We start from the raw sequence: 18,427 nt of genomic DNA, 5'->3' as shown, positions 1-18,427 counted from the left end.
TATATATATATATATATATATGTGTATATGTATATCATATACATGTACAGTATATATTCATCTGTATATAAACTAAATTATGAGTGATGAATATGAACAGACAACGCTATCAACTGTTCATCGACATGATTAATCCAGTAACTCTCATTAGTATAAGCAGTAGAACGCTATGTGCCACAATAATCCTCGTGGTTATCATTACTGCAGGCGCTACTGTAATTATTATTAATATTATTATTATTATTATTATTATTATTATTGAAACATCGTCCTTGTCTCATGCCTTTACGTCAGAACTATTCATTTTAAGCCTGTATATTAAGAAACACATTGTTTCCCATGATTCAAATCAAATAATCATCAACCCGTTTGAAAAATGGTCTTCCACTGGCGTCCAAATAACTGATAATCATAACGTAACTTCCTTTCTCTTCCAACCGCATTTCGCAGTTATCACGACTGGGATCAGCCGGATGATAATCATCGCCAGTTATTGCTTTTCGTCATTAACCAAACAGGTTAAGGAGAAGTTAGATAGAAGGAAAACTCGAAAATCGGAAAGTTTGTTAGCCGTACATAATATTTAGAAATGAATTTGAAATGATTCCTCTTATATGTTAAAAAATTTTTTTATCTCTTCATCTTCAGAAACGACAAATTTTGCTCATGGCGACGAGACCTCCATTTTTACGTTCATCGTTATAAGTAAGGACATGAGTCATCGTAACGCGCTTCAATATTCGTAAAGCAGTATTTTTAGCTTCGCGTTCAATGCCAATAAAATAATGTGAAGGCTCTATATATATGCAATTATAGCCATCATGTTTGTTACAATGGTTTTCATGAAGCGAAGCAGATGACCATATCTGCACCTAACTTTATGATAACACGTGCAAAATAACTTTTTTATATAAATATATTATATGTGTGTGTGTGTGTAGGTGCAATGAACTAATCCACATGAGGGCTAATACTAAACACGGCGAAACAGTGATTCATCTACACTGTTTCGCCGTGTTTAATACTAACCCCGGGATAGGGGGGAGTCAAATGTATTTCGCCTTGTTTAGTACTAGCCCCTTGAGGATCAAATGTCTGGTACCGAAGTGTTCATGCCTAGAACAGCGAACCCGATTATCCCCATGTAAAGAATAACGAACCCAATAATCTTCTTGTAAAGAATAGCTAACCCTGCAGCGAGTGGGTTCGCTAATCTTGGCATGATCCGGAAAGATTATAGCATATAGGAGGCCTTTTGAGGTCTAGCTAGACTTTTCGAATTTTCCCTTTTCCTAAAGTGCACCTTTTCCTGAACTTAACAAAATAACCTTTCGAGAAACGTGGCAGAAAGGATAAGTTCCTCACCAGTGAGAACTTTATCCATTAGGGAAAAGGGGGCTGAATTCAAAATCAGAGATTTTCTCCTTCCGTATTGAACTTACCTTGAAAAGGGATGGTCCATCAGTGGTCAATTCTTTTTGGAAAGGCATTTCAGTGATAGGACAAATTGTAAGGATTCTTTTTCATTTCACCCGGGGACTTTCACGTCGACACTGATGTGCAGAAATATGTGATCTCGAGAATCAGTGGCTGCTCTTTTCTTAATGACGAACCTACTGTAGATTCAGATTTCCAATAAGATTCTTTTTTAGTTGATGAACAAAGCGGTTGAAATTTGAATCAAGAAATACAATATGCATCGTTCATTCAGAGACAGAGAGAGGGAGCGTTCAGATTCAAATTCAAATCTTTATTTCCAATTTACATTAGTTGTTCTCACAAAAGAGAGAGAGAGAGAGAGCGTTCAAATTAAAATCTTTATTTCCAATTTACATTGGTTATTCTCACAAGAGAGAGAGAGAGAGAGAGCGTTCAAATTAAAATCTTTATTTCCAATTTACATTGGTTATTCTCACAAGAGAGAGAGAGAGAGAGAGCGTTCAAATTAAAATCTTTATTTCCAATTTACATTGGTTATTCTCACAAGAGAGAGAGAGAAAGAGAGAGAGAGAGCATTCAAATTCAAATTCAAATCTTTATTTCCAATTTACATTGGTTATTCTCACAAGAGAGAGAGAGAAAGAGAGAGAGAGAGCATTCAAATTCAAATTCAAATCTTTATTTCCAATTTACATTGGTTATTCTCACCAGAGAGAGAGAGAGAGAGAGAGCATTCAAATTCAAATCTTTATTTCCAATTACATTGGTTATTCTCACAAAAGAGAGAGAGAGAGCTTTCAAATTCAAATCTTTATTTCCAATTTACATTGGTTATTCTCACCAGAGAGAGAGAGAGAGAGAGAGAGCATTCAAATTCAAATCTTTATTTCCAATTACATTGGTTATTCTCACAAAAGAGAGAGAGAGAGCTTTCAAATTCAAATCTTTATTTCCAATTTACATTGGTTATTCTCACAAGAGAGAGAGAGAGCATTCAAATTCAAATCTTTATTTCCAATTTACATTGGTTATTCTCACAAAAGAGAGAGAGAGAGAGAGCTTTCAAATTCAAATCTTTATTTCCAATTTACATTGGTTATTCTCACAAAAGAGAGAGAGAGAGCATTCAAATTCAAATCTTTATCTCCAATTTACACTGGATATTCTCACAAGAGAGAGAGAGAGAAAGAGAGAGCATTCAAATTAAAATCTTTATTTCCAATTAACATTGGTTATTCTCACAAAAGAGAGAGAGAGAGCATTCAAATTCAAATCTTTATTTCCAATTTACATTGGTTATTCTCACAAGAGAGAGAGAGAGAGAGCGTTGAAATTCAAATCTTTATTTCCAATTTACATTGGTTATTCTCACAAGAGAGAGAGAGAGAGCGTTGAAATTCAAATCTCTATTTCCAATTTACATTGGTTATTCTCACAAAAGAGAGAGAGAGAGAGCATTCAAATTCAAATCTTTATTTCCAATTTACATTGGTTATTCTCACAAGAGAGAGAGAGAGAGAGAGCGTTGAAATTCAAATCTTTATTTCCAATTTACATTGGTTATTCTCACAAGAGAGAGAGAGAGAGAGCTTTCAAATTCAAATCTTTATTTCCAATTTACATTGGTTATTCTCACAAGAGAGAGAGAGAGCTTTCAAATTCAAATATTTATTTCCAGTTTACGTTGGTTATGCTCACAAAAGAGAGAGAGAGAGAGAGAGAACTCATTCACCAATATATAGATCTACAAAGCTTGTAGTATATCAGGCTTATCAAGCAAAAACGCGAATTTTTTATGATAAAATTCATTGAATTTTACATATTTGCATTGGCCATAATTTTCCCATTTGTGCAACTTGAAATCTATTGTACGAGAGCCTTCCAGGTTGTAGTCTGTTAGGAGCTGGAAGTGTAAAAGAAAAAAAAAGAAAGATTACAGCGATCTGAAGTCGCTGGAATTCGATGTTGGCGAGGAGGCGTCGCCATATTGGCAATGATTTTATGCTTATTTTTCTTCTTTCTACCTCTTCAGAAACATCTAAGTGATCTTCCTGGTATTGCTGGACTCCGTGCTCACGGTTCACACACACATACACACGCACACACACACAAAAAAAAAACTGAGGAAAGAAGAAAACGAGTAAGATATGCGCCGAAATTTCTTCGGAGCAATCGAGTTTTCCGTACAGCGTATAATGCTGTATGAAACTTTCAGCTACGAGGAGGCAGCGCTCAATCGCTCCCCAGATGCGGTCAAGTGAAGGTACGTCGGCCAGACGCACGATCCATGGCTAACCTTGACCGTAAATAAAACAAAAACGACTGAAGAGGCTAGAGGGCTGCAATTTGGTATGTTTGATGATTGGACGGTGGATGATCAACATACCAATTTGCAGTCCTCTAGCCTCTGTAGTTTTAAAGATCTGAGGGCGGACAGGAAAAGTGCGAACGGACAGACAAATTGCCATCTCACTAGTTTTCTTAAGTCCACCAAACTTTCATTTCACGGGCTCTTTGGACCGGCAGGCCCATTCCTGTAAAATTTCGGGAATACTCTTGAAGGCGTTAAATAGTGTTTTTATTCCAGTAGAAGGGTAGTGCCGTCCTTGCACCTCATGCAGTGCGCACTGTAGGCATTACTTAAGGTTCTTTGCAGCGTCCCTTCGACCCCTAGCTGCAACCCCTTTCATCCCCTTTAACTGTACCTCCGTTCATATTCTCTTTCTTCCTCCTTACTTTCCACCGTCTCCTAACAATTGATTCATAGTGCAACTGCTTCGAGGTTCTCCTCCTGTTACACATTTCAGACCTTTTCACTGTCAATTTCCTTTTCAGCGCTGAATGACCTCATAGGTCGCAGCGCCTGGCCTTTGGGCCTAATTTCCATATTCTATCGTATTCTAGTTAAATAGTGATTTTGTTGACGGCCACCCACCTGGAAAGACCATCAAACAGAAATGAAGCAGGATTGAGCCTCCAAATTCAGAAACGAGCTTTGGCCCAGGAGCAGACTTCATGAAATATTCGTTAAGGCCTGCCCAGACATTTTTTTTAGTAATAAAGATTGCTAGAAGATGACTTTCCTCAATCGGCCTTACAGTGAAACCGTTCCCCAACTAATGATTGCGTTTTGGGCATCTGATTTGAAAGTTATTACGGCAAGGAATATGGACTTTTTAGGCCTTACGTGTTGGGGCCTATGAGGTCATGCAACGCTGAAAAGGAAATTCAGCGTAAAAAAGATTTAAAGGTGTAACACCAGGATAACCCTTCGCAGTTGCACTATGAAGCAGTTGTTAGGAGAGAGTGGAAAGTAAGATTGAAAGAAGAGAATATGAACGGAGGTACAGTAAGAGGAATGAAAGGGGATGCAGCTAGGGGCCGAAGGGACGCTGCAAAGAACCTTAAGTAATGCCTACAGTGTGCCATGTGAGGTGCACCTACGAGGTTAAAGTCATTAAGGACAGAAATGAATCCAGCACCAGATGTTGCTGGTGATATGGCGAAGACAAAAACAATCTGACAACATTATTATCCAGACGAATAATTATACCAGTTTCGACTCATCGTGGAAACAAAAAAATTCGAAGTGAAATAAAATGATTCATCGTCAAATGCTAAAAACAAAGAAAAATGGAAGAATATATTATCATCTTTCCTCTGTGGACAGTTCGACAGATATTCAGCAGTGACGCATATAAATCCACGTCAGAGGGTGAGTGAAAACCGTGACTTTGAACAAGTACTTTCGTAGTTTATTCTACATTTTCAAGTTCACACTGAATACAAGAGAAGTTGACAGAGATTTATATACAAAAACAGAAAGGGGGGCTGGGTTACAGTCTGTTAATCTGGGCAGCATGTTCTTTAAACAAAAAAGACGGACAAAGGATCAAGGGATAATCCAGGGTGGAGATTAACATTCCCGGTGGACGTAGCTTCAATGAACACAGTCTCTCGCAGATTCCTTTTCCGATGTGTGTGTGTGCGTGTGTGTGTGTGTGTGTCATGTATTCATACTTATCCATGTTTACGTTGTATGTCAATGCATTTTTCAGACTGAAGTGTAAATGATTTCCCCAGACATTTGGAACTGTTTCGTGGAAGAATGCTTTCCTTGAAGGGTAACAGAGCAACTAAGCAACAAAAGTCTGCAGAAAAAAAGTATAAGTCAGCAGCGTCCAATTTGCACTGAAATTGGGAGATGTAGACTATTTATGGTGCCAATAAAACTTCGTTTGATTGCACAGGACACCAATAAGATTTGTAGTCAAAAGGAAGAGGAAGTCGCAGTCTAGATTTACGACCAAAACTTTTCCTACAACTAGTTTTACGGGACTGCTGTTACGTAACTGCTGTTATGTAACTCTGTGGCTGCAAAAACGAACATTGACTTGACATGGTGTTGGAAAAAATGTAGGTTTTGGGAGAAAGAAAATTCTGTACTTTACGGCAGTGGTTCTCAATCTTTTTTGAGTGATGGCACCCTAACTAATGTAATCATTACCGTGGCACCCCTTCTTCGCCATCCCACCATATCGCATGAATTAACTTCTTATTTAATGAATAAAATTATTTTCCATGCTACATATATATATACATATATATTATATTATATATACATATATATGTGTGTGTGAACGTATTAGAGTCGACACACTGATAATAATTATATGAAGACTTCTGCAAACCTTTTTTTTCGCAAATGTTCACTGAGATGATCTAGCCAAGACAAAACTCATGACAATCTTGCGGCACCCCTAGGCACTGTCTGTGGCACCCCAAGGTGCCACGGCACCCAGTTTGAGAATCACTGCTTTACGGATTCATAGTCTCATTTTAACACTCCAAAGTTTCAGCCGGCATTATCACAAGCAACTGGCTGACCCCCGAAGGGACTTCGTTAATCTCGAGTTCAGTTTTTCTATATTCATTCAGCATTGGTTCAGTTGTTCCATATTCTGTCAGCATTAGTTCAGTTGTTCCATATTCAATGAGCGTTAGTTCAATTGTTCCATATTCTGTCAGCATTAGCTCAGTTGTTCCATATTCTGTCAGCATTAGTTCAGTTGTTCCATATTCAATGAGCGTTAGTTCAATTGTTCCATATTCTGTCAGCATTAGTTCAGTTGTTCCATATTCTGTCTGCATTAGTTCAGTTGTTCCATATTCAATGAGCGTTAGTTCAATTGTTCCATATTCTGTCAGCGTTAGTTCAGTTGTTCCATATGCTGTCAGCATTAGTTCAGCTGTTCCATATTCTATTAGCATTAGTTCAGTTGTTCCATATTCTGTCAGCATTAGTTCAGTTGTTCCATATTCAGTCAGCATTAGTTCAGTTGTTGCATATTCCTTCAGCATTAGTTCAGTTGTTCCATATTCAATGAGCGTTAGTTCAGTTGTTCCATATTCTGTCAGCATTAGTTCAGTTGTTCCATATGCTGCCAGCATTAGTTCAGCTGTTCCATATTCTATCAGCATTAGTTCATTTGTTCCACATTCTGTCAGCATTAGTTCAGTTGTTCCATATTCTGTCAGCATTAGTTCAGTTGTTCCATATTCTATCAGCATTAGTTCATTTGTTCCACACTGTCAGCATTAGTTCAGTTGTTCCATATTCAGTCAGCATTAGTTCAGTTGTTCCATATTCAGTCAGCATTAGTTCAGTTGTTCCATATTCAGTCAGCATTAGTTCAGTTGTTCCATATTCAGTCAGCATTAGTTCAGTTGTTCCATATTCAGTCAGCATTAGCTCAGTTGTTCTCTATTCTGTCTGCATTAGTTCGGTTGTTCCATATTGGAAAACCCCACCTGGCATCCAATCGTCCAAAAGTCCAGAGTAAGCGAAAGGTTAACCTCTCTGCACTGTAGTAACCATGTTGCGTGACGATCTGGAAAGGAAGGGAGGTGTCCAGGTAACTTAGAATCATCTTGGCACAGACACAGACGTCACTTTGCCTGTCAGAAGCACGGCGAAAAGGACAAAATAAGCAACAGCCAATAAATATTCAAGTTTCAAATTAGTAAACAATGCTTTCAAAGTTCATCAACAGAGCCCAGTTCCTTAAAGTTAAGGGAGACTACTGACCTGCCCACGGGTACGGAATTGTAAAAACCCATTAAGCAGGTTCAATAAAATCATTGACTCACAGGTTTCCGCTTCTTACCGAACAAATTCATCGAGAATTTCAAACTATGGCGAGCCCAGTTGTCGTCAAATCTTTCCATTTTGTTTGTGAGCGTTTTAGTAACTGGAAGAAAATTATGTTTTAGTGTTTAAAAAAAAAAAAAAAGCCAGGACGCAATTTTTTTGGTTTAACTGAAAATGATTCTTCCGAGGTCGTGGCATAATTCTGGAAACCAAGGCTCCAACAATATCATACCTTCCCAAAACAATCGCTTGCCATATTACCTCACTCTCTCTCTCTCTCTCTCTCTCTCTCTCTCTCTCTCTCTCTCTCTCTCTCTCTCTGTTTTATCATCAGTCGTGGGTATTTGCGGCATACGTCGTTTATCCTACTCCCATTTCCTGTTAACGTTTTCCACCAATAAGAAGATTGTCTTGGAATAAGGGAGACTTAACGGAAAGGCAGACTTTACGGAGGAGATTTAGGCACAGGCTTTTTATCCCTTGGGAGCTGAAGGAGAATAACTGGAAATTATTCATAGCAGCAACCTTCCTCTAAATTTGTATTGGGTTGTAAAGGATTATATATATATATATATATATATATATATATATATATATATATATATATATATATATATATATATATATATATATATGTGTGTGTATATATATATATATATGTATATATATATAGATATATATAAGATTAAGTATTTTCAATAGTTATTTAAATGCCAAACCTACTTTTAATCCTTTACAACCCAATACAAATTTAGAGGATATATTAAAACTTAATAGAAATTTATCAGGTCGTTTTCTGCTGAAATCTTTCATTTTTCCCGTCATCTTTATTTACGATTTGGCTTATCCTAAATCTCCATTCGGAATTTTACAATGATCTTCAAGAATTAAAAACCGTTATAATAAATGACGATAAATCTAAGTCAATTTCTACTTCACGCTGGGATCGAACCCAGGATTTCCGAATGAAAGGCAGAAGTGAAATAGAAACTTTCGCGTCCATGAAGACGCGTAGGCAGCGGAGAAATGGAGTTTGTTCATTTGTCAAAAGTTGACAGTTTTTTGCCAGTATATCTGTGAGTGTGTCTGAAAAAAAAAATAGCCATTATATAATGGTAGTGAACTAGACCACTCCAACAGACAGTTTTTCAGTCAGTCTTTAACTTTAACACTCGAGGGAAGGAGTGAGGGAAAGGTTTCTCTCAGGTGAGGTGAGCATTACTCCAAACAGGCCCTCACTTTTTGAAGGATTGATTTAATAGAACACTGATCATCCACTTCTCTCAGCTTGCAAGCAGGATGTAATTCACTGCTTTGATCAACAGCAGCTAAAATAGATCATTCTCTACTGCGCACATTGGTAATTTCTTGTACACAACTATTTATAGTACGGATGAATCCTTTAAATTCCACTTCCAAATATTTAAAGATTTGGATCTTTTTATGAGGATATTTCTTCATTCACATCAATGCTTTTTTTATCCTGGGCTTCCCAACTGCAAATCTGTAATGCAATTAACTGAGAATGTCAGTCAGTGGAAATGATAATGTACTGTTCCGTCCGTGGGTCCACACTGTCGCTAGAGTTACTCTTGCAGGATACTACAGTTACTTTTGCAGGATGCTAGAATTACTTTTTGCAGGATATTAGAGTTGCTTTTGCAGGATACTAGAGTTACTTTTGCAGGATGCTAGAATTACTTTTTGTGGGATACTAGAGTTACTTTTGCAGGATACTAGAGTTACTTTTGCAGGATACTAGAGTTACATTTACAGGATGCTAGAGTTACTTTTGCAGGATGCTAGAGTTACTTTTACAGGATATTAGAGTTATTTTGTAGGATACTAGAGTTACTTTTGCAGGATGCTAGAGTTACTTTTTGCAGGATACTAGAGTTACTTTTGCAGGATACTAGAGTTACTTTTGCAGGATATTAGAGTTACTTTTGCAGGATACTAGAGTTACTTTTGCAGAATGTAGAGTTACTTTTGCAGAATGCTAGAGTTACTTTTGCAGTATGTTAGAACTTCTTTTGCAGTATGCTAGAGTTATACTTTTGCAGAATACTAGAATCATTTTTATAGGATGCAACATGGCATCACCCTTCTGGTGCCCCTTTGACGACAGGGCCCGGTGATTTCCCAAAACCCCCTGGGGCCGCGGCAGAGATAATGACTCCCACATTCATCAGTGAAACACTGATGGAAAATATGGTAATCTGCGTTTTCTCTTTTTTTCGGAGATCGCGGTGGGTGGTTTTGCATTCAGTACTGAATCCTTTTGGGTGGAGCAAACGAAAAGGAAACGCGATTAAACAAGTATACGTTTTTCCTTCTATTTTTGAGAAAAACCATTCCTAAATCGCCAGCATCCATAATTTCATTTTGGTTTCTGTGCAGGATTACTGGTCACCATAGCTGCGTGGTGCCTCCTGCGAATGAAGCGTGGTCTTTTGAATGAAATCAAGCGTGTTAATATACTCTGGGCTACTGTGAAAACGTCAGTTGTATTCAAAACACGGAACTACTATGTCATGGAACACTGTTCAGTCGATAGTCTGACAAGTTGGGCTTTTCCAACTGTGTTCAGCTACAGTAGCAAATTTCCATAAGAAGTGCTTCTAGTGTAGTTTTACCCAGAAAGCAGAGGTGCTGTACCACAGCGATTTTGACTGAAGGTTAACAGAAATCACCTTTTCAACATGGCCCCATTTTGGTTCATTCTTAGATTTTGCATACCGGTTCTTGAAGTGACAAGCGTTTTTCTGAAGCATTTGCTTGTATATTGTGCGCAATATGGGTACATAGGAGTTGTTTTGTCTGGATGTTTTGCGTATGTCGGAGGGGACTGTGTGGTTGCTATATTTTGTTAAAATTTGTGTATTTGGAGTGCATAAGGTTCGTTTCATTCAGTTATTCTTGAAATAGATTTGATCGCTGGACCTGTAGCTGTAGGTTTGGAGTCATCTGCTTGGTTTGCCTGACTGCAGAAGTATGTCTGGGGACCGAGAATGCCTTGATCCAACAATGTTTGCTACGAAAGTCCACCTTTTCGAAGGCTCTGTACTCAAATTTTATAGTTAAATTTAATCACTGACAGAGTTCAAATATACTGTTGACTAACACACTCAGCTTACGAGAATACAAAAGCTTCCCCATGCTGTGGAAGACTGAAAATCGAAAAGAGATAGAAGATGTCGACCCCAAACCACCTAATACAAAATTCGCTAGAACATGTGAATGAATAACTTACACACAAGGTGAATTTATAAGTGACGAGTACTTCCGCCCGTCCAGGATTCGAACCACTGACTGGTTTAGAAACAACTACAGACAGTGAGTGACCACCCTGCTATCAAGCAGAAGCACTTTTCAAGGTATGTTGAATTCGATATTAAACGGGGTTTGTGGCTTAGTCTTTGTTAATATAAAAACGTCATGACTGTGTAAGTGACAAAAATGTATATATATATATATATATATATATATATATATATATATATATATATATATATATATATATATATATATATATATATATATACTACACACACACACACACATATATATATATATATATATATATATATATATATATATATATATATATATATGTGTGTGTGTGTATGTGTGTGCACGCTTGTCTGTGTACAGAATACGTATACATATATATTTGCTTACTTATTTTAATTATTACTGATAATAATGCATAACAAAATATTTGCATCAATGTCTTTGTAAGCATAAGAAGCAAAACCGTTCTACGTATTATACCTGTATCTGTTATAGTGAGCCCAATCAATATTTCTGACGACTGCTGAGATCTGCAGACACGTTCTCCATTCCTTGATGTTCCCAAGAACTTTGTCCACTGAGAGGCTTCAAGAGCGGCAGAGTCTATATTTAGGTCAGTCTCACACCATTGTCCAGTCTCCTGAGGGTTTTCAAGGACTCTTGGTTTGTCACCCACATTGTCGAAGGTTTAGCTTTCAAAATTATGGGATTTAGAGAGAGAGAGAGAGAGAGAGAGAGAGTGGGGAGGGGGAAGGGGAAGGCCTGGTGGTGTTAGAGGCTGTCATTCTGATTATTGGGAAGGTCTGAGAGAGACATGAAAATAAAGTATTCAAACAAATACTTTCTGAAGATTGAATGAAAAGCTCTATCTGCGCCATCCATTCAGCACGACCATAATCTGATCTAAGGCGCAGATTTAATGCCGGACATTGATGTCGATTTCCATTACTGAGAGGATTTATAATTCCCTTCCTTAGTTCTGTCTTCTGATAGAGAGAGAGAGATAGAGAGAGAGAGAGAGAGAGGAGTGGCAGAGGGGGAAATTAACTGCCGTCATTATTTGTTTCTGAACTGATTCCCATTACAATTTATTTCTGAATCCATTGTCATCATTATTTCTGAATTGATTGCCATCATCATTTATGCATGAATTGATTGCCATCATTATTTATGCATGAATTGATTAACATCATTATTTATGCATGAACTGATTGCCACCATTATTCCTGTCATAATCAACAGCCCTCGCTTTCTTTAGTCTTAAACAGACTTCTCAAAGCATGATAACCAATGGTGACAAAAGGGCTTTGAATATAGACTGATATTACTGGCTCTGTTCATTGAGGCGAACTGGTCAGTAAGCATATGTACACTCAGGCTTATCCGAAATTGTTGGTCAATAGTGACATTGCAGAGTCATTTGCTTCGTTGAAGGTGAATAAAAGACTAAATGAACGGCCTCTCTCTCTCTCTCTCTCTCTCTCTCTCTCTCTCTCTCTCTCTCTCTCTCTCTCTCTCTCAAGTAACAAAACTACATTATTAAACTGCGGATTGCTGTCTAAGAATCTGACGAAGAAGAAACCAAATTCGTACCATTTATAAATCGGGAAAAACTCTTGAGGAGTAAATTGAAGGAGAGGTGGAATATCTCTCTCAGTTTCCCTCGTGACTTTGCAAAGTAGAGAGAGACAGGGGACTCGGCATTCTCTTGTTGTTTATGTAAGAGTTTTATGTCTCGGGAAAACGGCCAAATGTTGTCAGGGAGAAAGGTTCATCTAAGATATATAGTTCGTAGAATTTCTCAGCTCATAATCAGTTTAGTAGGTCATATTTTTTTTTTATTTGTGGTTACGCTCTCGTTCTCCCTAAAATTATTTCTTTGAAAAATTTCGTACAGTTTGTTTATATATATATATATATATATATATATATATATATATATATATATATATATATATATATATGTATATAGATATATATATATATATATATATATATATATATATATATATATACATGTATATATATATATATTTATGTATATATATACATATATGTATATGTATATATATGTATATATATATATATATATATGTGTGTGTGTGTGTGTGTGTGTGTGTGTGTGTGTGTGTGTGTACCATCATTACACAAGAACGTAGGCATGTGATAGAGGGAAATTAGTAAGCAAAACTCCCCATCTTATAGTTGGTAAACTGAAGCCCTCTTGGAGAGAGAGTCCATTCAAATGACAAGAGGCTCTCGGAATTTAATAGAATTTTCTATTAATTCGCGAGCTACCAATCCAAGTGTGACTGATTTATTTATTTATAGGTTTTAGGCACACATGCCAAGTACTGGGGCAACTAAGGCCATTCAGCGCTGAAACCGAAATCGAGAGTAAAAAGGTTTGAAAGGCGTAACAGAAGGAAAACCTCAAAGCAGTTGCATTATGAATCAACTGTTAGGAGAAGGTGGACAGTAAGATGGAAGAAAGAGAATATGAACGGAGGTACAGTAAAAGGAAATGAAAGGGGTTGCAGCTAGGGGGCCGAAGGAAGGGATGCTGCGAAGAACCTTAAGTAATGCCTACAGTGCGCATTGTGGGATGCACCGACGACACTACCCACTCCAAAAGGGGGAATTTAGATACAGAAGTGTTGATACCATTCCATAGCAAGTGTGTTATTTGCTGAACAATGAGATTGTTCCAGGAATTATGAAGAAGGTTCCCAATTTCAGTTGGAACGAGTATTGTTGAAAGGCTTTGGTGGCTGTACCAGCATGATGGTACATTCCATTTGACGTATATGCAATATGTGTCAACAAATCTTTTGAATTTGAATCTCCAGACTTGCTACTTCTATGAAGTCTTAGGCTGGCCGCACACGGGACATTTTCAGTGGAAGGTGGCTGACCACAAAATGGCCAGCCACTTAGTGGCCAACTAATAATATCGGCTTGTACATTGGTGCGGCCAAGAAATAGACCTGGTAGCCACTTCGTATATTCACTCTTTTAATGTCGTACACTTTCAGTGGATCGTCTTTAGTCTTCCATACAACCACGTGTGTTCCATTGTAGTTTTCTGTTAAAGAAAACTATTGAGATGGCTATTTGTCTGTCCATACGCACTTTTTCTATCCGCCCTCAGATCTTAAAAACTACCGGAGCTAGAGGGCTACAAATTGGTATGTTGATCATCCACCCTCCAATCATCAAACATACCAAATTGCAGCCCTCTATCCTCAGTAGTTTTGATTTTATTTAAGATTAAAGTTAGCCATGATCGTGCGTCTGGCAACGATATAGGCCAGGCCACCACCTGGGCGTGGTTAAAGTTTTATACAGCATTATACCGAGACCACGGAAAGATTGATTTATTTTCGGTGACCTTGATTATACGCTGTAGCGGCTGTAAAGAAAACTCGATTGCGCCGAAAAACTTTGGCGTATTATTTACTTTTTTATTTTAGTGGCGGGCCACTTTCCACTTGAAGTGTCCCGAGTGCGGACAGTCTAAGGGATTGACTATAAATATTGAGACAAACTTATTCACATAAATTTTATCCACTGAGCATTTTTTCACATTTCCACAAATCGTTGTTTGATACTGAATAATATTAATCCATCTGCGATTAATCCTGATTTATCTCATTCATACCCTTCGCGTACATTAACACAACATTTATGAAAAGGTAATCTTGGCCACCTTCAAATGAGCGCCCAAAGTCTGTCATTCAAATTTGGGAAAAGCCAAGTTTTCAGCCTAAAAAAATTTCCTGCCTACTTATCAGCGTAGCAAAAAATGAAAGGTGAAAATCCTGCTTTTGTGGATGAAATATATAACTGGATGCAATTTCATCCAAATGTCGTCAACTGCGAAGATTTGCTTCGTACCAATGGTGTCATATGATTTGGAGAAAGTAGAAGATTGAAACAAATTGGCTCAGCTATCTAACGATCGAAATTAAACCGCTATCTTGCAAGCAGTCATTCTGCTTGGGCACAACTACGGCCGCTTGCGTATTAGGCTGGCCTTATACCAGCACGGACTCTTGCTCCTCACGCAGCATGGAAGTTATGGCAGTTCAATCAAGAGTGCGCGGTTGCATTTCTCATACGTTGATCTTACTCTGTTATCATCATTTGCCCGTCTGAATTAATCAAACCAAAGTCATTATTAGTCAAGGTTTGAAGAGATTTCACAGTCTGAAACGAGATTAAGTAGTTATAATCAATATAATTCGTGGGAGATGGCCACCATTAATGTCAGATATTTGATAGACTGCAAAAGTGAATTATATTTTAGCATTTCTCAGTTGCCAAGGAATTAAACCCAACTTCTTCCTAACAGAGAAGCTGGTCATTTGTGGAGCAAAACGAATAAATTAGACCACGACCATATATGTACGACAGTTGCGGATACTTCTAATTCTTCTTCTTCTTCTTCTTCTTCTTCTTATTATTATTATTATTATTATTATTATTATTATTATTATTATTATTATTATTATTATTATTATTATTATTATTATTAAAAAGTTTTACCAGACCACTGAGCTGACTATCAGCTCTCACAGGGCTCGCCCGAATTATTTGTTATTATTTATATTTATTCATCTTTTTATATTTTGTCAATTAATTTACAACTTTTCATAAACTTTATAATTAGATTAAGTGCAAATGTTGAAGTTTCTGATAAAATTTCACTAATCGATTTATTTCCAAAACTCGATAGTCGCTACTGATTACACTTTGGACATTCGCACAACAAATGTTCAGTTGTTATCATTACTTGACATTAAGAGCATTCAGGATCAAGGTTATGTGATGCAATAAAGATATACATTAACCTCAGTTCTGAGTGAATCATCTTTTAGAGACACTAAATTACCTAATACAGGATTAGACTCATGATCACTCAGGGACCGCGAAAATATGGCTAAAATTTCGGAGCTCAGTTGTCAAAACGATCGGTGACCCCAGATACAAAACAGCCAGTAATGCCTTTGTTGTTAGTGGACTGTACCAAGCGCAACTTTGACACAGGAGGATTCTGGCATGCTTTGTCCAGATATGCACTGCTTGCAAGCAGTCTTCTGGATCTGAGTTGCTTTACGGTTTCCATAAAATATGAAATTTACTTTCATTTTACTGAACTTATTGGCTTTGGCTCCGTACTGAATCTAGTAAACCTTTTTAAAGAAAGCTAGAGAGTACATTTAGAACGAGGAGAAGATGTGTTTACTTATTTGCAGGCCACCGACAAGTTTTTGCTGCTTAACTTTTCCTTTCTGTAACATTTCTAGTGAATATACGGTTTTTAAAATTTCCTTGTCATTCTACTTCCTGTTTGGCCATAATATTTAATGTAACTTCAAAATTGGGTGATGGTTCCCTAAGGACTTTTTTTTTTCAACCTATCCACGTTAAAATCTTTTTGAAGACTTAGCCATTTTGATGACTGTATGTCTTTAAACATAATAATGTAAACACGATAGGAGAGATGATTCTACTGTCCACATACACACACATACTTGATTATATATATATATATATATATATATATATATATATATATATATATATATATATATATATATATATATATATATATATAATGTGTGTGTGTATAGATATATAGGTATATATATGGATGTATATATATTTATAATTATATAAATACACACATGCATATATAGTGTATATACATACATACATACATGCATATACACACACACACACACACACACATATATATATGTGTGTGTGTCACCCGTGGAGAGTAAAATCTGAGATTTCACTATTTTATTTTAGCAGCAGCAATTGTCATTGCGAATTATAAACGCGCAGGATAATTCCCGTGTTCCCCTGGGGGCAATTAATTCTCATCAAAGGCCTCCTCATCTCATTAATGGTGTAACATCAACACTTTATTTACGGCGACGGTTTTCCATTCGGAACAAATGATATTTTTAGTTTCATAAAATCTTTTTTTATGGCAGATTCGCAGTCTGTCATTAAAGTGTAACACTTCTATAGAAATTAATAATATGATTTCATGTGTTAGAGTATGCTTATTCTCACTTTAGTTTTCTGTAAAGGAAAACTATTGTGCCGGCTTTGTCTGTCTGTCAGCACTTTTTTCTGTCCGCCCTCAGATCTTAAAAACTACTGAGGCTAGAGGGCTGCAAATTGGTGTGTTGATCATCCACCCTCCAGTCATCAAACATAACAAATTGCAGCCCTCTAGCCTCAGTGATTTTTGTTTTATTTAAAGTTAAAGTTAGCCATGATCGTACTCCTGGCAGCGCTATAGGTACCAAAACATAGGCCACCACCGGACCGTGGCCGAGTTTCATGGGCCGCTGCTAAGTGTTTTATGGGCCGTGGCTGAGGCCACCACCGGACAGAAAACTCGAGTCGCATTTTTTACTTGTTTATTGTTGGTTTTGCTTATATTATTATGGCCCATGCTTTCTTGCAAAAATTCAAAATAGACAGACACACAGACAGAGAATGGAAAACCATCTACTTGTGTCACTGTAACAAAAAAAAAATCAATAACAGAAAACTAAAAAAATGGAATGACGCCCACTTCCTATATTCTTCACCTTTATTTTGTTTCTCTCATTCCTTTTGCGGTTTTCTTGATAACGTGGAGATGAAGAACCTGGGTAAACATCAGGCCTTGATACTGCTATGAATAACTTTGTCGTCTCTGAAGCAGCGAGATCTCAAGTCACAAGGAAATCAAAAGGAATCTCCTTGTGTGCCGAGATCTCTGAAAGCTGATTCTGAACAAGGAGTGGTCTTCTTCAACTTAGTCTTGGCAAACGCTCTCTTGGGTTCTTTTGCTTCCTTGAATCTTATGAAAGCACTGCTATACATTCGCACAAATATTCCAACTCGGTAAGGAAACAGTTGAAAAGATTTTTTACCTAAATATAAACATAATCCATTACTTCCTAATTGGCTGTACAATGTTTGGTTAGTCTAGGCACTGTTTACGTTGGAAGAAATTGCTTATGTCTTGGGAAGAGAGAGAGACAGAGACAGGCAGACAGAGAGAGAGAGAGAGAGAGAGAGAGAGAGAGAGAGAGGGGGGTGAAGGGTTAGATATGGTCGTCCAAGGAAAATTAAGCCAGTTTTAAATCAACAATGTCAGATTCATTTGCACTCTGGATTAGGCCCAGTCATACAAGACAACAACTGCCATTTGTAGTTTATACCGGTTTAATTGTTTGTGTCTTTCAAAAGTAATGTATTGTTTTTATTTCATCATTGGTCCAGTTGATCTTTATCATCTCACTAATGTAATTCATTCTTAAGACAATGATAGTCATCGAGATTAGGAGGAAGAGGTTCAGAATATTTTTAAGACCCAAAAATGAATAAGCACCGTCGCTAAGTACTGAAGAAAAATAAGTAAAAAAATTGCGAATTGTCTGCAATCATTTAGGACAGCCTTCAACATAGCTTTGATGACCACAGCGTTGCTTATCTTGTCTTAAAGTGAAATTATGCCATCAAGAGTGATTA

The 18,427-nt window shown here is 37.2% G+C and overlaps 1 protein-coding gene across 1 annotated transcript; it reads right to left on the bottom strand.

The window, feature by feature from the left end:
* Positions 1 to 6,279: 6,279 nt before the first annotated feature.
* On the bottom strand, positions 6,280 to 7,011 carry LOC136850340 (glutamine-rich protein 2-like). Its single transcript, XM_067123963.1, has one exon. It carries the CDS (start codon positions 7,009 to 7,011, stop codon positions 6,280 to 6,282), a length of 732 nt encoding a protein of 243 aa, XP_066980064.1.
* Positions 7,012 to 18,427: the final 11,416 nt, after the last annotated feature.

The sequence above is a fragment of the Macrobrachium rosenbergii genome, chromosome 22 (genome assembly GCF_040412425.1).
Source record: "Macrobrachium rosenbergii isolate ZJJX-2024 chromosome 22, ASM4041242v1, whole genome shotgun sequence".
Taxonomy (NCBI): Eukaryota; Metazoa; Arthropoda; class Malacostraca; order Decapoda; family Palaemonidae; genus Macrobrachium; species Macrobrachium rosenbergii.
This window is presented reverse-complemented; position numbering and strand designations above follow the sequence as displayed.